We start from the raw sequence: 25578 nt of genomic DNA, 5'->3' as shown, positions 1-25578 counted from the left end.
TGTGGCTCACCGTGGGATCACCAAAGAAGAGGAGGAGCCAGGAGCACTACTGAGGAACCCCAGAAGAGGAGGATCGTCAGGGCTACTCTGCAAAGCCCTTGCACAGAGGAGGCAAGTATAACATTTTAGTTTAAAAAAAAAAAAATATTTAAAACTTTAACAACCCCTTTAATGTCCAACTCCAGGGAAAATTTTAGTTTGCTCCAGCAGTTGACTTTTCCTCTGTCTCCTTGTCATCTGTGTGGGCCCTGCGGTGGTCTTAAAGTGGTTGTAAAGGCAGAAGTTTTTTTATCTTAAAGCGGAGTTACACCCACTTTTGAGAGGCGGTCTTAAATGAGACTACCTCTCCACCGCTCGTTTTTGGCTAGTTAAAATGTTTTTTTTTTTCTTTTGTTTTTTACTTACCCTTTTATGAAGTACAGCCTGTACCAATGATCCATCCGGTCCACAGCGCAGGGCATCATATGCTCTTCGGCGAGCCCCCCGATGTCTTCTGGGACATGTGTGTGTGCCAGAAAACAGCCGGCCATTCACAAAGTGCTGAGCGACTCGCGCATGCGCAGTAGGAAAGGGGCAGTGAAGCCGCAAGGCTCCTCTGCCTGTTTCCCTTAATTAGAATGGCGCCTCAGGGGGCCGACATCGTAGGCTCCCTGGACAGGCAAATGTCCTTATTAAAAGTCAGCAGCTACAGTCTGTACAGCTTACAGACTTTAAAAAAATAAAAATAAATTGCAGGTTGAACACCGATTTAATACATTCTGTGCATTAAGATAAAAAAAACCACCTGTGTGCAGTACCCCCCTCAGCCCCTCTTATACTTACCTGAGCCCATCTAGATCCAGCGATGATGCAGCAGTGTCTCGGCTACCCAGGACCCCCCTAAGACAGCAGCCCTGCGCCACTGGCTCCTCCTGCTGCTGTCAGTCAGCCAGTGAGGAGAGAAAGGGGGAGGGCCACAGCTCAGTTTCTGAATGGACATAGGGAGCTTCGGCTCAGGTGCTCCCATAGCAAGCTGCTTGCTATAGGGGCACTTAACAGGAGGTAGGGGCCAGAGTGCCAAAAAGGACCTGAGCTGCTCTGTGTAAAACCACTACACAGAGCAGGTAAGTAGAACATGTTTGTTATTTTTAACTAAAAAAAGAGACTTTAGTATTTAACCACTTCCTGCCCGATCAATAGCAGATTGATGCCCAGGAAGTGGTTCTGTTATCCTGACTGGGCGTCATCTGATGTCTTTCAGGATAACAGCCACCGCACGCCCGTGGGGGCGCGCATCGTGGCAATCAGTGGAGCCGTGTGTCAGTCTGACACACCGCTCCACCAATCTCGGTAAAGAGCCACGTGATCAGCCTTGTCAAATCACGGCTGATCACGATGTCAACAGGAAAAGCCATTGATCGGCTTTTCCTCACTCACGTCTGACAGACGTGAGTAGAAGAGAGCCGATCAGCGGCTCTCCTCGATGCACACGCTAGACCAGGAGAGCTGCTAAGACCACCAGGGAAGGGGGCAACATGGTACAGGTATGTACCCCATGGCCACCCACATGTGCAAATTATGCCCAAACTGTGCCAATCTGCCCACAAATGGGCACTGACTGGCACAATTATATAACATGCCCAGCAATGCCACTCATCAGTGCCCATCAGTGCCACCTCATTGGTGCCCGTCAATGCAGCCATATTGTACTTATTTACAAAAAAAATTAACAGAAAGAAAGAAAAACTTTTTTTTCTTCTTAATTTTCTGTCTTTTTTTAATTTGTTGTGCAAAAAATACAAACCACAGAGGTGGTCAAATACCGCCAAAATAAAGCTCCATTTGTGGGAACAAAATGATAAAAAATTTGTTTGGGTACAGTAGTGTTCAAATTGTAACAGGAAGGTGTCCAAGTGCCTGGTATTGAAGTGGTTAAGTACTTAAGAAGCTGTCAGACCATCAGAGTGCATGGAAGAAGAGGCTGCAAGGACCGGTCTAGCAGTGTGGATAAATGCTTCAAAAAAATAGAGCGCATTGACACATGTGAAAGAGACCTTTGTGCTTCCTTTGCCTTTCGGCATCAGGTTTCGGTTTCTTAGATATGTAAGGCTGCCACCTGGTCTTCTGTTCTCAAGTTTGGTTTTACCAGGTGGACAGTCAGGTCTCAGATGCTTTGACTGCTTATTGGGCATCCCATTGGTTCCAGAATACTATTTTGTGTCCTGTAATGTATGTTTAAAGGCTCACCTTTGGGGCAAAATATTGACTATGCAGAAAAGGAGTCCCATTAAGTTAAACAATGTACAGGTTAGAAAATGTCATCTTAGTTTAATTGCCATACCTGTAGGACATGAGTAGCACCCCCAAAACCTGCCTGAAAAACTCTCAACTGAGCTCATCCGCAACTGCTACAGGGAAGAGAGCACACTGTGCATGCGTGGGTTTTAAACAATGGAGAGTAATGTAACAAATAGCATGTCATATCTTCTGGGCAGGATAGGGCTGATCTCTTACAATGATAGTTGGGCCAGGCTTTGCTTTGCAGATGCCGCTGATGGCCCAGTGGTGTGTTCACTAAACATAAATATATCCCAGACCTGTATGCATTATGGAATGAACACTAAAATGCATTGTTTTTATTACAGGGAGGCTGAAGCATACAAAGAGAAGGGGAATGCATTCTATGTCCAGAAGGACTACAATGAGGCCTACAACTACTACACAAAAGCCATAGGTGGGTTTGATTCCTAAATAACGCATTTATTCCAACACTAGTCTTAAAGTAGGTTATGTCAATTTCTAGTATGTTAAATCATTTTTGAATGCAGTAAATTACAGAGGAGGCTGTTTGTCACAGTTTTATGTTGGACCAAATCAACCAAACATTGTTATGTTCATTTTTAAATAAAGGGGGAATGGTTCAAATCACAGGTGAGGTTGCATTTGTTATCATTGTCCCATTGGCAGAGTTTACTTTATTTCTTGTAGGCAGAACAGGATGTAAGAGGAATTCCCACCAAGTATGACAAGTTTGTTAAAAAAAAAAAAAAAATCCAACACTTAAAGGGCTTAATGCTAGGAAGACCAGCATCTGAACCCAGAGAAGCTGGAGGCTGATAGGCGAGAGGTTCCATAAAAAAAAATAGGATTTTTATGTCATACATGCCTGTAAAATCCTTTTCTTTGAGTACACCATGGGACACAGAGTCAGGCTTATATTCATTACCTGCTGGTTTATACTTCATCATTAGGTGAATGGACAGCGGTAGACCAAAAGGTCTTCGTACCCTATATAACCCCTCCCATACAGGAAGTACTTTAGTTTTGTAGCAAGCACTAAATCCGCAAAAAAGAGGGGAGGGATCTCTGTGTACTCGAAGAAAAGGTTTTTACAGGTAAGTATGACTTAAAAATCCTATTTTATTTGAAATACAAGACGACACGCATTCTTGTAGAGTGAGTATATCTGTCAGGCAATCAACAAACATTTTGGCTAGTGGTAAAATTTGGTGCAAACATGCAAAGCTTACATCCAATGGCAATATGTGGAATTGTCAGATTAATTGAGTAGAATTCAGAATTTTGGAAGTAAACCAGTCTAGCCTGCAGAAGTGCGTGTGAATGAATGGAAGAGGAGAAGAGTATAATAAAAAGGTTAAGGAGAGTCGGAAAGAGACGAGATGGGGAGTAGTGGAGGAGAAAGAATAAGAAAGGACAACCACCCACGCCAAAAGCTCTGTACTACCTGGGAGGCACCAACCATAAGTGCAGACAATCTCTGCAATGTCAAGGTGTACAGAATATCAGGTTGTAGGAGTCTCGAACAGAACCCACAGTTCCCATACTTGATTATGTATTTCAAGAGTATTATTTAGAGAGGCTGTCAGGTACTCCATTCTTTTAACATCTCTGATCCTGGAGTGCAGCTCGAACAGTGCCTATTTTATTTTTCATACATCATGGGACACAGAGTCAGGCTAATATTCATTACCTACTGGGACGTCACAGAGCAATAGCCTTGATGGGAGGGAGACACCCTGCCAAACATTATCGAACAGAACTTATACGGCGGCCTGCAGTAGACTGCGTCTGAAAGCCAAATCCTCAGCTGCTCGAACATCCACTTGATAACATTTTGGGAAAGTATGCACTGAAGACCAAGTTGGCAGCCTTACAAATCTGAGCCACATATACCTAATGGTGAAAAGCCCAGGAGGTTCCTACACCCCTGGTAGAATGACATATAATCGCACACATAGGTTGCACTTGATGGACTTGTCTTTTTTTTCAACCTCACCTACTATGTAACTCTCCTCTCACCCTAAAAGGAGGAACTTTATGTTTCAGACCATAGGCCTGAATGACCAATTGACGGACCCAATTGGCAATGGAAGCTTTGGAAGTCTGATCCTCGGATCTTTACAAATAAACTTTGACTGCCTGGACAACGTCCAAAGAATGCAGCCGTCTCTCTTCCGCCGAACGAGACAGAGAGAAAAAAGGCGGCAAAAATAATTTCTTGATTTAAATGAAAGGCCGACACCACTTTTGGCAAAAAGGATGGAACAGGTCGTAACACGACTCTGTCATGGTGAAGGATCAAGTATGGTTCCCTGCATGAAAGGTCCAACAACTCCGACACCCTTCTAGCCGAGGTAATAGCCATCAGGGTGGCTAGCTTGCGTGACAGCAAGTCTAATGGAATTTCCTTAATAAGTTAAAATGGTTGTTTCTGTAACACAGACAGCATCAAGTTCAAGTCCCACGAACACATAGGTGACCTAATGGGGGGAAGCAAGCGAGTTGCCCCTTGCATAATGGTTCGAATCAGTGAATGGTGGGCTAAAGGCCTTTGGAAGAATACTGATGAGGCCGAAACGTGACCTCTGTACTCAAAGCCAATTTGATTCCCACAGCTGACTGCAGAAAAGAGAATTCTCCCAATCACGTATTTCCGAGGATGCCATTTCCTGACTTCACACCAAGCAATATAGGTCTTCCAGACCTTATGATAAATCTTCCCAGTGATAGCTTTTCTAGCATTCACTAGAGTAGACACCACTGGTCCTGAGATGCCACGGTCCTTTAATACCCTGGCTTCAATAGCCATGCTATCAAATTTAGAGACTGTAAATTAGGGTGAAATATAGGACCTTGAGACAGTAGATTGGGGTGACGTGGAAGTGTTTGTGGCCCGTCTATTGTCAGTCTCACAATCTCTAGGAACCAGGGCCTTCTGGGCCAGGCTGGTGCCACCGGATTGACTGATATCCCCTCTCTCCGAATCCTGCGCAACAAATGTGGAAGGAGAAGGATCGGAGGGAAAGCATAAACCAGGGAGTACTGGCTCCATAGAACTATCAAAGCATCTGCTCCAATTGCCAGAGGATCTCTTGTTCAAGACACAAACTGCTGCAGCTTGTTGTTGAACCTGGATGCCAGTAAGTCGACCTCTGGCTATCCCCAACATTTGCAAATTTCCTGGAGCACCTCTGGGTGTAGGGACCATTCCCCCGGGCAGATCTGCTGGCAGCTGAGATAATCTGCCTTCCAGTTCTCTACTCCCGGGATATGGACTGCTGATTATTGGCACATGTTCCTCTGCCCAGGCTAGTATGTAGTTCACCCCCTTCAGAGCTAAACGACTCCTGGTACCCCCTTGGTGGTTTAAATAGGCCACTGCTGTGGCATTGTCGAACTGAACCCTGATGGGGCAGTCATGAAGCTCCACCGTGCAGGATCACAGGACCAGATGTACTGCCCGTAATTCTAGGACATTGATGGGCAGGGGCTGCTCTGTCTTTGGCCCTTTCCCCTGCCCATCTAGGGTCACTCCCCAGCCTGAGAGACTGCCATCTGTAGTCGGTACTCTCAGAGATAATGGGAAAAAGGATTTTCCCTTTCTGAGGTTCTGATCCTGCAAACACCAGTTTAGGCTTAAACATGCCTGAGGAGATAAACACATCAGATAATCCAGGGCTTTTCTTCCTTTGTTCCAAGCCAACAAAATGTTTTGTTGTAAAGGCCTGGAATGGAATTGGGCATAGGGCACTGCCTCGAAGGAGGTTACCATCCTCCCTAGAAGACTCATACAGAGCCGAATGGAGGGTTGCTTGTGCTCCTTATTCAACGCTCCTGATCCTTTAGGGCACAGACCCTTAGGGTGGCAAGAATACTCTTGCTTGGACCGTGTTTTGAATGAGACCTAAATATTTTAGACTTTGAGCCTGTCTTAAGACTGACTTTTTGGTGTTTATGATCCAGCCTAATCTTTTCAAATACCTCACTGTGTATATTATGCTCTGTTCTAGAGCCTGTACTGAGTGATCTCTGAGCAGGAGGTTGTCCAGATACCTGAGCACCAGGATCCCTTTGACTCTTAAAAGACCCAGTACTGGTGCTAGGACCTTTGTGAACACCCAGGGAGCTGTAGATAGCCCGAAAGGGAAAATGACGTTCCTTTACTGTAAAACGTAGGAACATCTGATGAGGCTGAAAGAGGGGTACGTGTAATTAGGCGTTCTTTATATCGATGGAGGCTAAAAAGTGTCCCCTCTGGAGTGAGTTTATTACCAAGCGGACAGACTCCACCCAAAAGGATTGTATCGATAGATACTTGTTCAGGGACCTTAGGTCCAAAATGGGCCTTGTATCTCCGTTTGGTTTCTGAACCGTAAACAGGTTTGAGTAAAACCGCGTGCCCCTTTCAGATACCGGAACCTCTACAATCACACCTTGATGCACTTGATGACGTGGTGCCCAAAGCAATAAGTTCATTTTTGGAGGATATGAGGGAACGCTGGATCTTAGAAACCTCGGGGGCACCTCCGGTAACTCCCAGCTTGTAACCGCGAGATATAATTGAGGTGACCCACTCGTCCCGAATTGTTTTCCAAATGTCCGCAAAGTGCAGCAGCCTTTCCCCCACCTGATGGAGTGGGGGCGTCCCCTTAAAAAGGGCTTGGTGCTGGGTTTAGAAGAGTTTTGGACCTAGGGCCTTTTCTGGCCCTGGCCCTAGTGCGCTGTTGGCGGCAGAACCGCCCTGACACTGAGACATTTGAGGAAGCAGTCCCTGAGGTTTTAAATGAGGGATGTTTGGTGCTTTTCTTCACAGGAAATCTTTTGGATATATTTGTCCAAATGATCACCGAGTAAACGTTCCCCATGAAACGGGAAACCTGCCAATAACTTTTTAAAAGGAAGCTTGGTTTACCAGTTCTTAAGCCATAAAAGTCTGCGCATATGTACAGACAAGAGAGCCAGATGAGAAACCTGCTGTATTGAATCCTTTAAAGCATCAACAGCAAAACACAGCGCTCTGAATATCTGTCTTACTTTCAGGCACATCATCCTCCTGGTTAGGCCTATCTGGCCGTTTGAATTGATATTTTACGGACTGACAAATGCCAATTGCTGCAACAGCTGGCTGAATAGCTGAACTGGCCAAAGAAAAGGAAGCCTTTAATAATAACTCCAATTTCTTGTCAACGGGGTCTTTCAAGCCCTGTGCGTTATCTACCAGACAAGTTAAGTTCTTGTTTAAGGAAGAGACGGCTGCATCTATGCCTGGCATGCGTCATTTTGTAACAAACTTTTCATCCATGGGATATAAAAGGGAAAACCTTTTAGGAGGCAAAAAAGTCCTGTCAGGATGTTCTCAATCAGCATACACCGCCTGTTCCAACAGGGGGGTGTAGCTTGCAGGTCTGCCACGTGAAAAGGTCTTGGAGATCCCAAAAAGGACCAGGGGGGCTCAGTCACCTCTGCAAGAGACAAGTTAAAGTCAGAACAAACAATTTCGGTCAGAGCCAGGATCAAACACCTCTGCTGAGAGGCAGGCACCAACTGGATATCTTCTTGTCCAGATTGCTCGGAAGCAGATTCATCTGTGGGGCACTCCATCGAATCCTGAGCTTTCAGCTCTTCCCCATCCTCAAGCCATTCCTGCTCCAGACGAGGAGACTCTGGGGAGGGGAATCTGTCGCGCTTCCTTCCACCCTGCGGGATAAAGGCAATTATGCTGGAAATCCTGTGCTCTAACCTAGCTAGGGCTGAGGACAGTTCATCCTTGGTGATAAAGGGTGAAGCAGCAGTGTTGACTGTAGGCATAATACCAGATAGGCACAGCAGCTCAGATTGCCTAGGAGCCTCTGTTCTTTTAGGGGGATACAACACTAGGGATACGACTAGGTTCATCGGGAACTACTGATGACGTAGGTGTGCCCTTTCCTGTGGTGTTAGCCCCACGCCTCTTTTTGGAAGACATTCAATGTCGCAAATAAAAAGTACTTGAGTGTAGTTGATACACCTCAAAAGGGAGACCCTTTAATAGGGTTCACCAAGCCCCTTTGCTACAATCGTGCTAAGCACCTTTAGCCTGCCAAGCAACACTTGTTGACTCACGTGACCCAGGTGAGGAGGTATGAACTGTTGCAAGTGTCTGTGCAGAGCCTGCTCTGTGTCCCACAGCTGCCTTCTAGAAGACCCACATGCTTGGCATACACAGCTTAAATAAGCTGGGTGTGCGGCGGAACGTTCTGTGCGCACGCATGTGGGCGGTCCCAGCGAGTGGGAGTGACTGTATTCGCGTACGACACAAATCTTTGTACAGCGCATGTACGGCGAATCTGCATGCGCTATGTCCGCCAAACAAACCGCTGAGCCCAACGGCTCTCGCGAACGCACATGCGACATGGCGAACCAAAGCGAAATGGCACACGGTAGTGCGCCATCATACAGGTAAAAACCAGCCAGACACAAGCAAAAAAGTACACTTTGCAAACGCCCATAACTCCCCCAGCCTTTAGCTAGCTTGACTGAATGTTACAATCACTGGGGCACCCCACAATAATAAAGGGGTTTCACTTAGCCATCCAGGCACAGGGCCACTTAGGAACTAAGGGCCCAATCTTCACCCTTCACGGCAGGCTTCTGTCACTTGGACCTTCAAGGACTGGGTACCCTTTCATGCTTGGGGTCCACTCCATTGGACCTGTACAGCACCCTGCAGGAAATGCCTTAGCGCTGTAGTGTCCAGGATTTCCACTCAGCAGGGTTCAGTGCCCAGAGGCCACGTTGCAGGCAAAACCTTGCAGGATCTTGAGTCTTCTTTGCAAGGCTTGGGTACCATTTATCTAAGCATAAAAGCCTGTGTCAAGTGGATCCTATCGGTCAATCCCTCGATTTATTTTTGGAACCGTTTGTGGGACTAGAGACCTGGAGCTCAGAGAGCGCAAACAAACCATGCCGTCCACCTTGCAGACACTGGTTAAAAAAAAAATAATTATTCCTGTATGGGAGGGGTTATATAGGGGATCACTTCCTGTCTTTAGACCTTTGGTCTACCAATGTCCATTCACCTAATGATTAAGTATAACACAGGTAATGAATATTAGCCTGACTCTGTGTCCCATGATATATGAAAAAGAAAGTCCGCTTGCTGACCGCCTCACGCCGATATACGTCGGCAGAATGTCTTGTACTAACAAACTAACGTACCTGTACGTTGCCCTTTAAGAGGCGGCCATCTCTGTGAGTCGGGTCGCATGTCCCGTGGGCTCGATCGCCACGGGGATACCCATGATCACCTCACAGGGATTAGGAACAGGGAAATGCTAATGTTAAAAAGCATCTGCCTAGTGACAGTGTCACTAATCTCTGCTCCTTGTGATCGGGAGCAGAGATCAGTGATGTGTCACACACAGCCACACCCCCTCCCCCCTCAAACTGTTGGAAACACTCTCCAGGGCACACTTAACTCATACACCGCCCCCTAGTGGTTAATCTCTTCACTGCCAGTGTCATTTACACAGGAATCTGTGCATTTGTATAGTACTGACTGCTGTATAAATAACTGGTCCCAAAAATGTCCGTTGTGTTTGCCATAATGTCGCAGTCACGATAGAAAGCACTGATCGCTGCCATTAGTAGTAACAAAAAAATAATAAAATGAATGAAAATGCCATAAAACTATCCCCTATTTTGTAAACGCTATAACTTTTGCGCAAACCAGGCGCTTATTGATATTTTTAAAAAAAAATTTTTATCCCCACCCAAAAATATGTAGAATACATATCGGCCTAAATTGAGGGGAAAAAACATTTTTTTAAATTATATTTTTGGGGGATATTTATTATAGCAGAATGTAAAAAAAAGCGCCCCCCCCCCCCCCCCAAAAAAAAATTGTCGCTCTTTTTTTGTTTATAGCGCAAAAAAATAAAAACCGCAGGGGTAATCAAATACCACCAAAAGAGAGCTCTATTTGTTGGGGAAAAAAGGATGTTAATTTTGTTTGGGAGCCACATCGCACGATGCAATTGTCCAGTTAAAGCAACACACACACACGTATATATATTTTTTATATTTTTTTCTAAAGATCTTTAGGCTGGTCACGTGACTTCTGCTACTCCAGTCCCCAGACTACAGTAGGAGGGGCAGAGCTCTGCCTCTGATGTCAGGCAGGAGGTCACGTGACAGCCACGCTGGCTGCTCAGTCCCTCCTGCTGTAGCCCTGGATCAGAGTAGCAGAGCGGCTGGGAGTCATGTGACCAGCCTGACATCAGAAAAAATGTATTTAGAGGCTTCGTTTTCAATAAAACTTGCACTGTGCATTATCGCTGGATAAAGGAAAGGGGCAGACGGTGACATTTTATTAAAGTTGAGTGTACTACTAATAGTGGCCGGGGGGGTACTGAGGAGAGCAGAGAGGAGAGCTGCAGATTACAGCGACACGTAAACCGACCACGGTGTCTGGTGTCCATTGCTGACGATTGGTCAGTATATAAAGCAGAGGGCAGAACCATTACAATGGTGTTTGGCAACACAGTGGTGTAACACTCTCGCCTAGCAGTAAAAGGGTCGCTGGTTCGAATCCCAACCACGACACTACCTGCCTGGAGTTTGTATGTTCTCCCTGTACCTGCGTGGGTTTCCTCCGGGTACTCCGGTTTCCTCCCACACTCCAAAGACATGCCTGTAGGTTAATTGGCTTCTGTCCAAAATTGGCCCTAGTATATGAATGTTAGTTGGGGACCTTGGATTGTGGGCTCCTTGTGAGTAGGGACCGATGTGAGTGTGTGATGTATGTATGGTGTGCTGCGTAAATTGATAACGCTATATGGGTACCTTAAATAAAAAATAGGGTAATTGTAGAGACGCACCCACACTCTCAGGTTGAACTGGATGGACTGGTGTCTTTATTCAACCTTAGTAACTATGTAATTTAACGAGGCAGGATCAGCCAGATTTAGTTTAGAGAGGTGCAGGTTAGACAGCACAAGTGCTGTGCTGTTTAACCACTTCAATACAGGGCCTTTATACACCCTTCCACTCACACTTTGAATGCCAATTACTCAGTCATGAAACACTGTACCCAAACAAAATTATCATTTTTTTTTAATACAAATAGAGCTTTCTTTTGATGGTATTTAATCACCACTGTCTTTTTTATTTTTTGCGACATAAGTGAAAAAATAGCGAAAATTTTGAAAAAAAAACACTTTTTTTTTTATTTTTTTTTTTTTAGTTTATATGATAAAATTTTGAAAATAAATTTTGTTCATAAATTTGGGCCAAAATTTATACTGCTACATCTCTTTGGTAAAATAACCCAAATTAGTGGATATTATTTAGTCTTTGAAAGTTATAGCGTCTACAAGCTATGGTGCAAATCATTGAAAATTGATCACATCTGATCACATCTGATCACACCTGATGCACTGACGGCCTATCTCATTTCTTGAGGCTCTGAAATGTCAGGAAAGTACAAATACCCCCCAAATGACCCCTTTTTGAAAAGTAGACAGTCCAAGGTATTTAGTAAGAGGCATGGTGAGCTTTTTGAAGTTGTAATTTTTTCCCACAATTCTTGGGAAAAAGAAGAATCTTTTTTTTTTTTTTACAAAATTGTCATAATTTCTCATACACAGCATATGCATACTTCCAATTACACCCCAAAATACACTCTGCAACTCTTCCCGAGTATGGCGATACCACATGTGTGGGACTTTTACACAGGCTGGCCACACCGAGAGGTCCAACATGCAGGGAGCACCGTCGGGGCAGTAGAATTACCCACAAAATGACCCCATTTTGGAAAACAAACACCCCAACGTATAGTCTATGAGGCATAATGTGTCTTTTGAACAGTTAATTTTTTTCCACAAGTCTTTGGAAAACGTGGAAAGAAAATGAAAACTTATATTTTTTTTTACACAAAGTGGTCAGTTTATAAGATATTTCGAACTAAAGTTCATGTGTGAGGCTTTTACACAGCCTGGCCATATACAGAGGTCCAACATGGAAGTAGTTCCTTCAGGAGTTCTAGGAGCATATATTGCACATCTAATTTCGTTCCTACCTATCACACTTTTGAAGGTCCTGGAGCACCAGGACAATAGAATTACCCATAAAATGACCCCATTTTGGAAAGCAAACACCTCAACGGGCTGGAGACAGGTACTCCGTTACTCCGACGGGCTGGAGACAGGTACTCCGTTACTCCGACGGGCTGGAGACAGGTACTCCGTTACTCCGACGGGCTGGAGACAGGTACTCCGTTACTCCGACGGGCTGGAGACAGGTACTCCGTTACTCCGACGGGCTGGAGACAGGTACTCCGTTACTCCGACGGGCTGGAGACAGGTACTCCGTTACTCCGACGGGCTGGAGACAGGTACTCCGTTACTCCGACGGGCTGGAGACAGGTACTCCGTTACTCCGACGGGCTGGAGACAGGTACTCCGTTACTCCGACGGGCTGGAGACAGGTACTCCGTTACTCAGACGGGCTGGAGACAGGTACTCCGTTACTCAGACGGGCTGGAGACAGGTACTCCGTTACTCAGACGGGCTGGAGACAGGTACTCCGTTACTCAGACGGGCTGGAGACAGGTACTCCGTTACTCAGACGGGCTGGAGACAGGTACTCCGTTACTCAGACGGGCTGGAGACAGGTACTCCGTTACTCCGACGGGCTGGAGACAGGTACTCCGTTACTCCGACGGGCTGGAGACAGGTACTCCGTTACTCCGACGGGCTGGAGACAGGTACTCCGTTACTCCGACGGGCTGGAGACAGGTACTCCGTTACTCCGACGGGCTGGAGACAGGTACTCCGTTACTCCGACGGGCTGGAGACAGGTACTCCGTTACTCCGACGGGCTGGAGACAGGTACTCCGTTACTCCGACGGGCTGGAGACAGGTACTCCGTTACTCCGACGGGCTGGAGACAGGTACTCCGTTACTCCGACGGGCTGGAGACAGGTACTCCGTTACTCCGACGGGCTGGAGACAGGTACTCCGTTACTCCGACGGGCTGGAGACAGGTACTCCGTTACTCCGACGGGCTGGAGACAGGTACTCCGTTACTCCGACGGGCTGGAGACAGGTACTCCGTTACTCCGACGGGCTGGAGACAGGTACTCCGTTACTCCGACGGGCTGGAGACAGGTACTCCGTTACTCCGACGGGCTGGAGACAGGTACTCCGTTACTCCGACGGGCTGGAGACAGGTACTCCGTTACTCCGACGGGCTGGAGACAGGTACTCCGTTACTCAGATGAACTGTGACAGGTACTCCGATGAACTATGACAGGTGTGTGTTGGTGTGTACACTAGGCGGTAACAAGAGGTTACACACACTATCAGTGTGTGAGGAGGAGAACCCGGTAACATCTCGTTACCGTAGTTTGTTTACATTCTGTGACCGGCTGTGATTGGACACAGCCGGTCACGTGGTAAAGAGCCAATTTCATTGGCTCTTTACTGCGGTCGGGGTTGGGCTGTGTCAGGGTGACAAGCTGCACCCCCTGATCGCCGCTCTGCAAACGCCCTAGGCGCGTGCACGAGCACGGGGAATGCACAGTACATGTGACCGGCTGTGATTGGAAAATCCCACAGATCGGGGATGGGCTGTGTCCGAGAGACACGCCTCATCCACGATCGCCGCGCTGCGGGCCCCCGGGGGCCCACAGGAGCGGTGAAATACCGAGGCCATCATATGAAGTCCACCCAGGATGGGAGATCCCATCTGTGGCCGTCATTTGACTATGGCCCGGTATTGAAGTGGTTAACCTGCTATAAGCAAACAGGATACATTTATTTGTTAGGGTTACAAACCCTTTAATGTAAAGGATTTCTATTCCCCTTCATATAGCTTCATGTCTGACTACCAGTTAAAATACCCTATATATCCTACTTTTGGATATATAGAAAGATATATCCATCTAGCTCTCGCGTGTGTGTGTGTGTATGTGTGTGTGTGTATGTGTATATATATATATATATATATATATATATATATATATATATATATATATATATATATATGTATGTATGTATGTATGTATGTATATGTATATATGTGTGTGTGAGAAAAATCCAAGGGATTGCTGGAGAGATATACACATACAGCGTGTCACACATTACATCACATTTTTTACATTTATTTTTTTATATCTTTCATGTGACAACATTGAATAAATTACACTTTGCTCACTGACTCTGTCTATTCATAACTGAGCATGTGTTTACAATGCTTCAGTTTATGAATGAACAGAAGCCGCTGTCTCCTGTCCATTCATCTTGAGTGCAGCTGAGGCTGTTGAAAAAGGGACTGGGGAATCTCTATCCTCAGTCTCTTTCCATGTCTCAAAGGGGAGATGTCAGGGGTCTGTTTAGACCTCTGACATCGCAACAAAGTCCACCTACCCACCTAAGATTGAAAACAACTGGACACATTGTAATAAATATTCTAGAATAAAATTGTAAAAATTAAACACTGACTGTCCACTCCCCCCCCTTCCCCAAAAACAAAATGTAATATTAATATACAGAGAGAAAGGGGCTGTGGGGATTCTGTGTCCTCAGTCCCTTTCCCTGTCTCAAAGGGGAGATGTCATGGGCCCCCCCAACAGGGCTGATAAAAAATAAATTTTAATTTTTATTTATTAGAATTTTTTAAGGTTAAATTGTAAAAATAATAAAATGGAAAAAAAAAACACGGACACCGTAAACTCCGCCCTCCCTCCCCAAAAAAGCATTGTGAAAAAAATATAAATTGTAAAAAAAAAAAAAATTTAATTAAACTACTCAGTGCTGCATATAAGTGCCACTGTCACACAACATTAAAAAAAAGGATCAGTAATTGGTATCGGCGAGTACTTGAAAAAAGTATCAGTACTTGGTCTTAAGAAAAAGTTGGATTGGTGCAACCCTAAATTCCATGCCCAAGAGGGTTAAGGCAGTGCTGGAAAATAATGGTGGCCACACAAAATATTGACGCTTTGAGCCCATTTTGGACATTTTCATTTAGGGGTGTACTCACTTTTGTTGCCAGTGGTTTACACATTAATGGCTGTGTGTACAAAAATGTGAGGTATGTGTATATATTTTCACAGTTTTACAGTATAGATGAACACCACCTTATAGTAGTGATTATCTATTTTTCTTTTACTATAAAAGGCTAACATTTATTTTGATTTTTTTAACCCCATCATGATTGACAGGTGATAAAAAAAAATCATGCTGCTGCTACTAATTGTCTTGTGCTGGCCATCGATTTTTGGATAAGAATATTTGCACGAAAATTCTTTGTACATTCAATGAATGGACGAATGTCGTTAGAAAGTTTTAGCTTTTAACATTCAGTTTTAAAATCAATGTAATTTCTGAACGAAAACCACATACACTGTTAAAAAAACGTGTTAGATTGGGAAAAGTTTTCTATTCTGCTCCTTCAAATTTTTCTGTCACTGTGGTCAAAAACAAACGTCGATTTGATCCCACTAACAATTAGAAATTTGAAAGAACCCTCTTAAACGAAAATGTTTGAAGAAATAATTTGTTCCTGTATGGCCAGCTTAAGCTAGTTATTTTTTTAGGTTCACCGCCAGGTTTTTATATCGCTAGGTACCCCGATATACTACCCAATAATGGTTTTAACATCCTGATTGCCCCTAGTTAACCCTTTCACCCCCTTTTGCCACTGTCACTAAGCGATAATTTTTCTGATCGCTGCATCAGTGTCGCTACTGTCGCTAGGTAGCTAGTTATTTTTTTAGGTTCACCGCCAGGTTTTTATAGCGCTAGGTACCCCGATATACTACCCAATAATGGTTTTAACCCCCTGATTGCCCCTAGTTAACCTTTTCACCCCCTTTTGCCACTGTCACTAAGCGATCATTTTTCTGATCGCTGCATTAGTGTCGCTACTGTCGCTAGGTAGCTAGTTATTTTTTTAGGTTCACCGCCAGGTTTTTATATCGCTAGGTACCCCGATATACTACCCAATAATGGTTTTAACCCCCTGATTGCCCCTAGTTAACCTTTTCACCCCCTTTTGCCACTGTCACTAAGCGATCATTTTTCTGATCGCTGCATTAGTGTCGCTACTGTCGCTAGGTAGCTAGTTATTTTTTTAGGTTCACCGCCAGGTTTTTATATCGCTAGGTACCCCGATATACTACCCAATAATGGTTTTAACCCCCTGATTGCCCCTAGTTAACCCTTTCACCAGCGATCACAGTATAAGTGTCACTGGTGACGCTGGTTAGCCAGTTAGTTATTTAGGTTCCCCGTCAGGTTTTTATATAGCGCCAGGGACCCCCATATACTACCTAATAAAAATTTGAACCCCCTGATTGCCCCTAGTTAACCCTTTCACCACTGATCACCGTATAAGTGTTACGGGTGACTCTGGTTAGTTTGCCTTTTATAGCATCAGGGCACCCACCATTTATTACCCAATAAAGGTTTAACCCCCCTGATCACCCGGCGGGTGATATCAATTAGGTTTTAGGGTCAGGGTCTGCGTCGCCCCAGGCAGCGCTAGGTTAGTGCCAGTACCGCTAACACCCACGCGCAAAGCATACACCTCCCGTAGTGGTATAGAATCTGAACAGATCAATATCTGATCTGATCAGATCTATACTAGCGTCCCCAGCAGTTCAGGGTTCCAAAAAAACGCATTGTTAGCGGGATCAGCCCAGATACCTGCTAGCACCTGCTTTTTGCCCCTCTGCCCAGCCCACCCAAGTGCAGTATCGATCGATCACTGTCACTTACAAAACACTAAACACATAACTGCAGCGATTGCAGAGTCAGGCCTCTGATCCCTGCGATCGCTAACAGTTTTTTTGGTAGCATTTTATATTTAAATCCGGAAGGCAGTGCTTGGTTTTCGGGGTCCCGTACGTGGCTAGGCTCCCAAAAAGTCCCCCACATGTGGTATCCCCGTACTCAGGAGAAGCAGCAGAATTTATTTTGGGGTGTAATTTGACTTATGCCCATAGCATGTGTGAGCAATATATCATTTAGTGACAACTTTGTGCAAAAAAAAAAAAAAAGTTTGTAATATTCCCGCAACTTTTGGCAAAATATAAAATATTCCATGGACTCAACATGCCTCTCAGTAAATAGCTTGGGGTGTCTACTTTCCAAAATGGGGTCATTTTGGGGGGTTTTGTGCTATTTTGGCATTTTATGGCCTTCGAGACTGTGATAGGTAGTGAGGAGTTAAATCAAAAATTTGCACCCTTAGAAATCCTGAAGGTGGTGATTGGTTTTCGGGGTGCCGTGCGCGACTAGACTCCCAAAAAGTCCCACACATGTGGTATCCCCATACTCGGGAGAAGTAGCGGAATATATTTTGGGGTGCAATTCCACATATAACCATGGCATGTGTGAGCAATATATCATTTAGTGACAACTTTTTGTAAAAAAAAATTATTTTTTTATTTTTTGTCATTATTCAATCCCTTGGGACAAAAAAAAAATATTCAATGGTCTCAACATGGCCCTCAGCAAATAGCTTGGGGTGTCTACTTTCCAAAATGGGGTCATTTGGGGGGGTTTTGTGCCATCTTGGCATTTTATGGCCTTCAAAACTGTGTAAAAAATGTATGCCCTTAGAAATCCTGAAGGCGGTGCTTGGATTTCGGGGTCCCGTACGCGGCTAGGCTCCCAAAAAGTCCCACACATGTGGTATCCCCGTACTCAGGAGAAGCAGCAAAATGTATTTTGGGGTGTCATTTCACATATGCCCATAGCATGTGTGAGCAATATATCATTTAGTGACAACTTTGTGCAAAAAAAAAAAAGTTTGTAATATTCCCGCAACGTGTGGCAAAATATAAAATATTCCATGGACTCAACATGCCTCTCAGTAAATAGCTTGGGGTGTCTTCTTTCCAAAATGGGGTCATTTTGGGGGGTTTTGTGCTATTTTGGCATTTTATGGCCTTCGAAACTGTGATGGGTAGTGAGGCGTTAAATCAAAAATTTGCACCCTTAGAAATCCTGAAGGTGGTGATTGGTTTTCGGGGTGCCGTGCGCGACTAGACTCCCAAAAAGTCCCACACATGTGGTATCCCCATACTCGGAAGAAGTAGCGGAATATATTTTGGGGTGCAATTCCACATATAACCATGGCATGTGTGAGCAATATATCATTTAGTGACAACTTTTTGTAAAAAAATTTTTTTTTTTTCATTATTCAATCCCTTAGGACAAAAAAAATAAATATTCAATGGGCTCAACATACCCATCAGCAATTTCCTTGGGGTGTCTACTTTCCAAAATGGGGTCATTTGGGGGGGGGTTTGAACTGCCCTGCCATTTTAGCACCTCAAGAAATGAGATGGGCAGTCATAAATTAAAAGCTGTGTAAATTCCAGAAAATGTACTCTATTTGTGGGAAGAAAAGGACGCAAATTTCGTTTGGGTGTAATATTGCATGACCGCGCAATTACCAGTTAAAGCAGCGCAGTGCGAAATTGGAAAAAGACCTCTGGTCCTTAAGGTGTTTATTGAGCTTTCAGCGCTGTCGCACTTTGAATAACAATTGTGCGGTCATGCTACACTGTACCCAAATTAAATTTTTATCATTTTTCCCCCACAAATAGAGCTTTATTTTGGTGGTATTTGATCACCTCTACGGTTTTTATTTTTTTCTAAACAAATAAAAAAAGACCGAATAGTTTGAAAAAAAAAATTTTTTTTGTTTGTTTCAAAACTATATATATATATATATATAATATATATATATACAAAAATGTTTTGCCTTTCATTTCTATTTTAAACTGAATGGGTTGATTTTCAGGGTGATCGTTTACAATCACTTTAGGGTCACATTGAGACATCCAAAGCAGTCCAACTGAGGATTTCTTATGATTCACTCATAAGCTGGGTACACGTTTTTTTTTTTTGTTTTTTTGTTTTTTATTTGTTTTCGTTCATTACAAAAATTTGACACATGGTTCCCCTTAATATCCATACCATTTTGGGGGGACCCCCACACAAATTTTGTTCTTGGTTCGGGGTTCCCCTTAATATTCATACCAGACACAAAGGGCCTGGTAATGGACTGGGGGCAGAGGGTGGGGAATCCATGCCATTTTTTTCAATGAGTTTTATCTATATTGCTGAGACCGGACAATTCTTTACAGCCGCGATCAGTTTTGAATGACTTTTTTTTCCATTAGAAATGTCATTTTGCTGCGATACTGTTCTAAACACGGGAAACATGCGCCACTTTACAGCCATAGTATAGACACCCCCCGCCCCCCCCAGGCACGATATTTAAAAGAATATAAAATTTTTATTGTTTCATTGTTAAGCATTTTTAAAAAAGGGCAATTTTTTAAAACTTTTTTTTAGCATTGATACATGTCCCCTGAGCAGGACCCAGGTCCCCAAATACTTTTTACGGCAATAAATTGCATATAAGCCTTTAGAATGAGCACTTTTGGTTTTTCATGTTAATATCCCATAGACTTTAACGGGATTCTGTGGCTTTTCGAATTTGCCGCGAACACCGCATAAAGTTTGCTTTTCAGCGAACATCGGGCTCCTCCCTGCTTGTGAACATTAATCCTCAAGTGACCTGTCTAAAGTGCGTGTGCATTTTCCCCCTTAGTTTTCTGCTTAAATACGAGTTTTTGGTGTGTGTGTGTGTGTGTGTGTGTGTGTGTGTGTGTGTGTGTGTGTGTGTGTATTCTTCTTTTCAACTTCCTATGTTCCAAGAACCATTGACCCACTCTGCATTCCATTAATATTCTCCCCACCTTCACACCCTGCAAATACTACTTGCATGCTCCCCTCCTCCTCTTCTACTGTTATAGAATAACTGGCTTCAATTTCAGCAGCCCTGGACAATGAACAATAAGTGACAGCATTTAACACCTATTCAAGATGCTGTCACTTGAATGGGTGCTAAATGCTTTATGGGGCACACTTTCCCTTAAAGCAATTACCTGTATGGCTATGAGCATATTTATTTGTGGCTTTGTTTTGACCTACATGTGCTACATGTTTTGACCCTGTTGTACATACTGTACACCATCATACCCCTTGCATTCCTCCCTTGCACATACTGTTAACACACTAACTAAACTTAGGCAAGTCTGGAACAGGGGGGGGGGGGTGGAGTAGAGCATGTAAGAAAAGTGTGTCAATGGATTTTAGAACAATGCAGGTTGAAAAGGGTAATGTGCGCACACACTACATGCTCGTCTTGAAGCTAAAAACTAAAGTAAAATCCACATATAATATAAAGAGGTCACTTAGTGGCTAACGCTGACAAGCTTGGCTTACTTTGTAGGGACTGATTCCGCAAAGGTTAGTACACTTTTTTTTTTTTTTTTTTTTAAACTGTCCTGCCTCACTGGACTCTGTGATCCTCCCCTTGCATGCATCCTAGGCGCTTGTATGTGAATGCAAAAGGTGGAATGGCAGGGGACCAGCATGGCCGAATAGGTTTTTGTTTTACCATGGCTTTCTTGTGCCAGCCTACATATGGGGGGGGCCTCATGAACAGGGGGCACGTAATGGTGGAACTGGGGTAGAACATACCTAGTTCAAAGGGACTGTGGATCTATGAATCTACTATGTGTGATATACATAAGTGCTCACTGTCTGAACTCAGATACAAAAAAACAAAGGGAAGTGCATTAGTTGCACAATAATAAGGAAAATTGTTATCCATACTTACTGTAATTTTCCTTTCCTGGATGCTCCCCATGTCAGCCTACTATGGGTCAGCTCCGCCCCCTCTGGCCCCTCCAGGGCCACCTTTTTCCTAGCCCATAAAGGACGGCTGTCTGCCCACACCAGTGTTCAAACTACCCGCCTTGCGACGGATAAACTGGGTGGGAATCCTCCGGCTGACATGGGGAGGATCCAGGAAAGGAAAATTACGGTAAGTATGTGTAGCGATGACACTTTGGACAGGTATCTGTCCTGTACAAATTTAGTTTTTGCCTCAGAACAGTAAAGAGGTTCTGAGGGTTAATTATGTAGGTTGAACTTTGACATCAGTTTGGCTGGGCTGTATTCGAGTTCTGCCTGGTCATGTGTACAGTTAAGTGCACATGACAGGCTCAGAACCAGGCCTGGTTGGATGCTTTGGGTATCAGCGTTCCCTGTGGGTGCGCCTGGCCCCGCTGAGGAGTCTGGGGAAGGGTACTTAAAATGTTGAATGTTGAAGGGTTCATTCGTAAGGCCATAGCTGCCTGTTCTTGATTCTGGACCAGGGTAGCCCCATGAGGGGTCCCGGTCATGGGAGTGTGCATCGCTCCGCAAAATGCTCCGGTTGATTAACCCCAATAGACCCTCCTGGGTAAGGATCCGTCTGTTCCCGAGTCTCGGAACCAGCTGGTCCGAGGCGCAGTAACTGGGGGGCACCTCAACGCGTGTAAGCGATTGGGGGAGGACTCTTCGGAGGAGGGCCAACAAGCTGGCATCCCAAGAAGTGCCTGGTTGCTGGGTTGTGAAGGACACTAACGAATCCACGCTTTTCTAGTACTGCCAAGGAGACGGAGAACGTTCCAGGTACTGAGGAAAAGGTTCCTGTTCACTTTCAGTTACTAATTATTCAAGATCAGAGATTTCACAAGTTCCGGATCAAAGTACTGATTTCCATAATTTCTGGCTAGAGATTTGTTCAGCTTTGAAGCGCCCAGCTGCGAGTGGCTACTCTCGGGGTGGTATTAGAGACTTTCTGGCGATTAGCAGGTCAAGGTGCCTGAGGTTCTTCACCCTTGCCCTCTGTTCCCATATGAGACTGTGTTTGTTGGATGTTACCCCTGCAAATAAAAACCTTTCTAAAGGACTTTTATGGTGTCAGCGTCCAAAGTTGTTGGGTACTAACCCTGGGAACCCCTAGAAGTGGAAGAACAAGCCAAGCGGAGGTAATCGGTAAGCCCAAACGGTAAGGCCGCCCTGCCAAGGCTTATGGCCCCTACATATGGATAACAATTTTCCTTATTCCTGGACCTCCCCTTGTCAGCCTACTATGGGATATACCAAGCAATATTAAAAAGGGAGGGAAGACAAAAAATAAGCCAAACCCTCAATGCAATGCTACTCTAATTTTTAATGGGCGACAGCCGCCATAATAACCATATAGTCAAATGTTTCCTCAGGCGGACAAGCCAAATTAAGCCTGTAAAGCCTAATAAAAGGTGTTGGGTGCGCTCCAGCTTGCTGCACTGCAAACTACTTCAGGGGCGACATTTGTGTATGCTGCCCAGGATGCTGCCATACCCCTCATCGAATGTGCTTTGATCTCTGGAGGAGGAGGAAGGCCCAGCGTTTTGTATGCAATATGTATGGTCTTTGACAAATTGGGAAGACACAACTCTGGATGTTGCCTGCATACCCTTTAAGGCCCCATTGGGAAAAACTAGAGTTGATCTGCTTTTAGTCCATTTCAGGTAGGTTGAAACCGCAGAGCCCAGGTCTAACCTACTCCACTCATCAGCTGTATCCGCAGAATGACCTCCCAGTTCATACGAAATTATATGGCAACCTTAGGTAATAAGCTTGGTATCGGCCTAAGGACTGTCTTTTCTGGGAGCACCAAACAATATGGTTCTTTAGGTTCTATGGCTGCCCCTAAAAATCAGATCACCAACAGATGTAGAGCATATCTTGTACACGACATAGCCAACAAAGTGGGGATTTGACCCTTCAGAGAATTATAAGCTAACCCTTAGAGACCAATCTGCAGAATCTCCAAAATGTTAGATACTGAAGGAGATCCAAGGTCCCAACCCCTTTCTGTAGTATTCCAGATCTGGTGATAGGTTACATTCGTGGACCTCTTACGAGCCTATTATGTCTCCACTACACCGCCCGAGAGACCCAAGCCAGTTAAAGCCTCCCTCTCGCCTCCAAGTTATTAACGTCATACTCCTGCAGTACTCTGAGCTTCCTGAAAGGAATACATGTGGAGGTGGTGAACTACAAGTCCCAGTGAGCCAAACCGCTGCCTGAACACAAAAAAAAACATGGAAGGAGAGAGTGCCAGCACCTGCCTAACGAAGTCATTTATACTGCCAGTGAACTTTGCCAGTAATCAGTCATTTATACTGTACCATACAATCCGAGCACCATGGGAATCCACCACCTCAGGAGATTTACAGCCTATATGGGGGGGGGGGGGGGTCTTCTGAACCGAGAGAGGCTAAACCCGAACAAGATGGATGGTGGATGGACAAGAAAAAAAAAAAAAAATAAGAAAAATAAACTTTAAAAGGCGTCCGGAGCGAGGACAAAAAAAGAACACTGGTGTGGGCAGACGGCCGCCCTTTATGGGCTAGGAAAAAGGTGGTCCTGGAGGGGTCAGAGGGGGCGGAGCTGACCCATAGTAGGCTGACATGGGGAGGTCCCAGGAAAACCTTTTTTATTTAAACATTTAAGCTTGTTTAGTTGTACTTACCCTGTGGATAACAGGAGTGCAATCCGTTCTGCACTTTTGTGACCCTTTTCAGCAGACAGTGGGCTGAAGCCGGTCCAGGCTGGGGCAAGATCTCGACAATGTTTGGTATTGTCCCACAACCCTGGAACGGCACATGGCTCAGCCTCTCTGCAAGAACTGTTTGGCTGGCCTGGCCAAGCCAGAGCTCGGATCGGCCGGCGTTTTCACTGCACCAGCCAGCTGGGCCAGAGTAAAGCCTAGCAAATTGTTTCTCAAATCTGTTTAGAATAGATCTCCACTTCTCCAAGGTTGCCTACCTCTGTTCTACAACAGGCTAATTATGGGTCAAGAGCCCCTCGTATTCTTTACTGTGTATTAGAGCTGCGTGATTAGTGGTTAAAAAAATCACGATCTCGATTCACCCCCTCCCCCTTCCCCCCACGATCTCTCCTGCTGAGTAGGCGATTCTTATAAACAAGTGGAGAGATTATCTACTCAGCGCACCTCAAAAGAAAACATCCGGGGCAGTCTGCCAGGTTTAGAACTTGAAACATTGTAGCTAACTCTTCTTAGATCATATATATATATACATACATACATACATACATACATACATACATACATACATACATACATACATACATATTTTTAGCAGAGACCCTAGGGAATAAAATGGCAATTGCTGCAATATTTTATATCACACCATTTGCCCAGCGGTCTTTCAAATGCAATTTTTTGGGAAAAAATACACTTCAATAAAAAAATAAAAAAAAAGAAACAGTAAAGTTAGCACAATTTTTTACATTTTAATGTGAAAGATGAGGTTACACCGTGAGAATCGTGATCGATCTTCTAAGCAAAAAAATTGTGATTCTCATTTTGCTTGACTTTATTAGTTATAAGGGCTCAGTTGACCTTTAACTGAGGTAATGGTTAGAATATTGCTCTTGTTTGTGTTTTAACTCCCCTTTCTAAAGCGCGTAAACAAAAGCAGATAGAGAAGCTGTCCTAGATTAAATTACAGGAGCCCATGCTGTGCACACATCCAGATTTCCTTTGTAAACGATGCTTTTGCTTTTAGGAAGCTAAAAGCAGGAATTTGCATGTGTGAAACCTATTTCCTAGTCAAAAACCAAAAAACTACCAATGCCTACACTAGGATATAACATCAGCTGATCAGCCATTGCTTCCAGCTGCTTCCTGACCATATGGACTGACTCTAAAAACACCCTGGGTGACTGAGCAGCTGATGCCGAGGGAAATGCTCCACCTGTTTGCTTCTTGTTGCTCTGCTTCTCAAAGGGGATTTCAGCAGTATCCTCCCTATAGAGGCTTTCACTTATAATTTGTAGTTTACTTTGTGGCTGTAATGTTAGTGATCTAAGTTGGAGGTAATGTGTTGAGTGACTTTTCTTTCCAGCAAGATTTTTGAACTTTGCTGTCCTATGCATAACATTTGGGTTGCTTAGTCCTACAATTTTTTATTTTTTTCCCCCACCATTTGATGAACCTTTTGAACTAAGATTCACAAGGTTAGTTTGCCACGATAAGGCCTTGTTTACACAGGCGATTGAGGGGGGACGGCACAAGAATCGGCTGAATCTTGCCACTAGAATCTGCTGTATGCTTCTAATCGCATGTGTGAAGGAGTCATTAAGCAAGGTGTACATGGGCCGAAAATTGATTGTGTGGATGTTGGGATCTGTAAGATTTTTCTTTCTTCATCCACCTGACTGAAAGAAAATAAACTCCCTGTTTATACCGAGACTTGGGGTCTGTTCCCAGGGCCTTGTGCAGATGTAGCTTAATTTTCATATTGGATTGCAACGTCTCTGAGATAATTCCAAATTTGACAGGTGAATTTAATGAATTGGGGGGTGGGTAGTAGAGGGGACTGTTTTT

General features: G+C 44.5%; 1 protein-coding gene across 2 annotated transcripts in view; it reads left to right on the top strand.

Moving 5' to 3' along the window:
- The window catches only part of DNAJC7 (DnaJ heat shock protein family (Hsp40) member C7), a 156427-nt gene that overhangs the window by 51649 nt on the left and 79200 nt on the right, over positions 1–25578 (top strand). For both annotated transcript variants that reach the window (XM_077459537.1, XM_077459536.1), the window contains one exon: positions 2625–2713. In XM_077459537.1, coding sequence (XP_077315663.1) covers positions 2625–2713 — 89 coding nt within the window. The remainder of the gene's footprint in view (positions 1–2624; positions 2714–25578) is intronic.

This window comes from Lithobates pipiens, unplaced genomic scaffold (genome assembly GCF_037356315.1).
Source record: "Lithobates pipiens isolate NorthernLeopardFrog02 unplaced genomic scaffold, aLitPip1_a1.2 Scaffold_28, whole genome shotgun sequence".
Lineage (NCBI taxonomy): Eukaryota > Metazoa > Chordata > Amphibia > Anura > Ranidae > Lithobates > Lithobates pipiens.
Note: the sequence above shows the minus strand (reverse complement) of the source record. Positions and strands in the feature narration are given on the sequence as shown.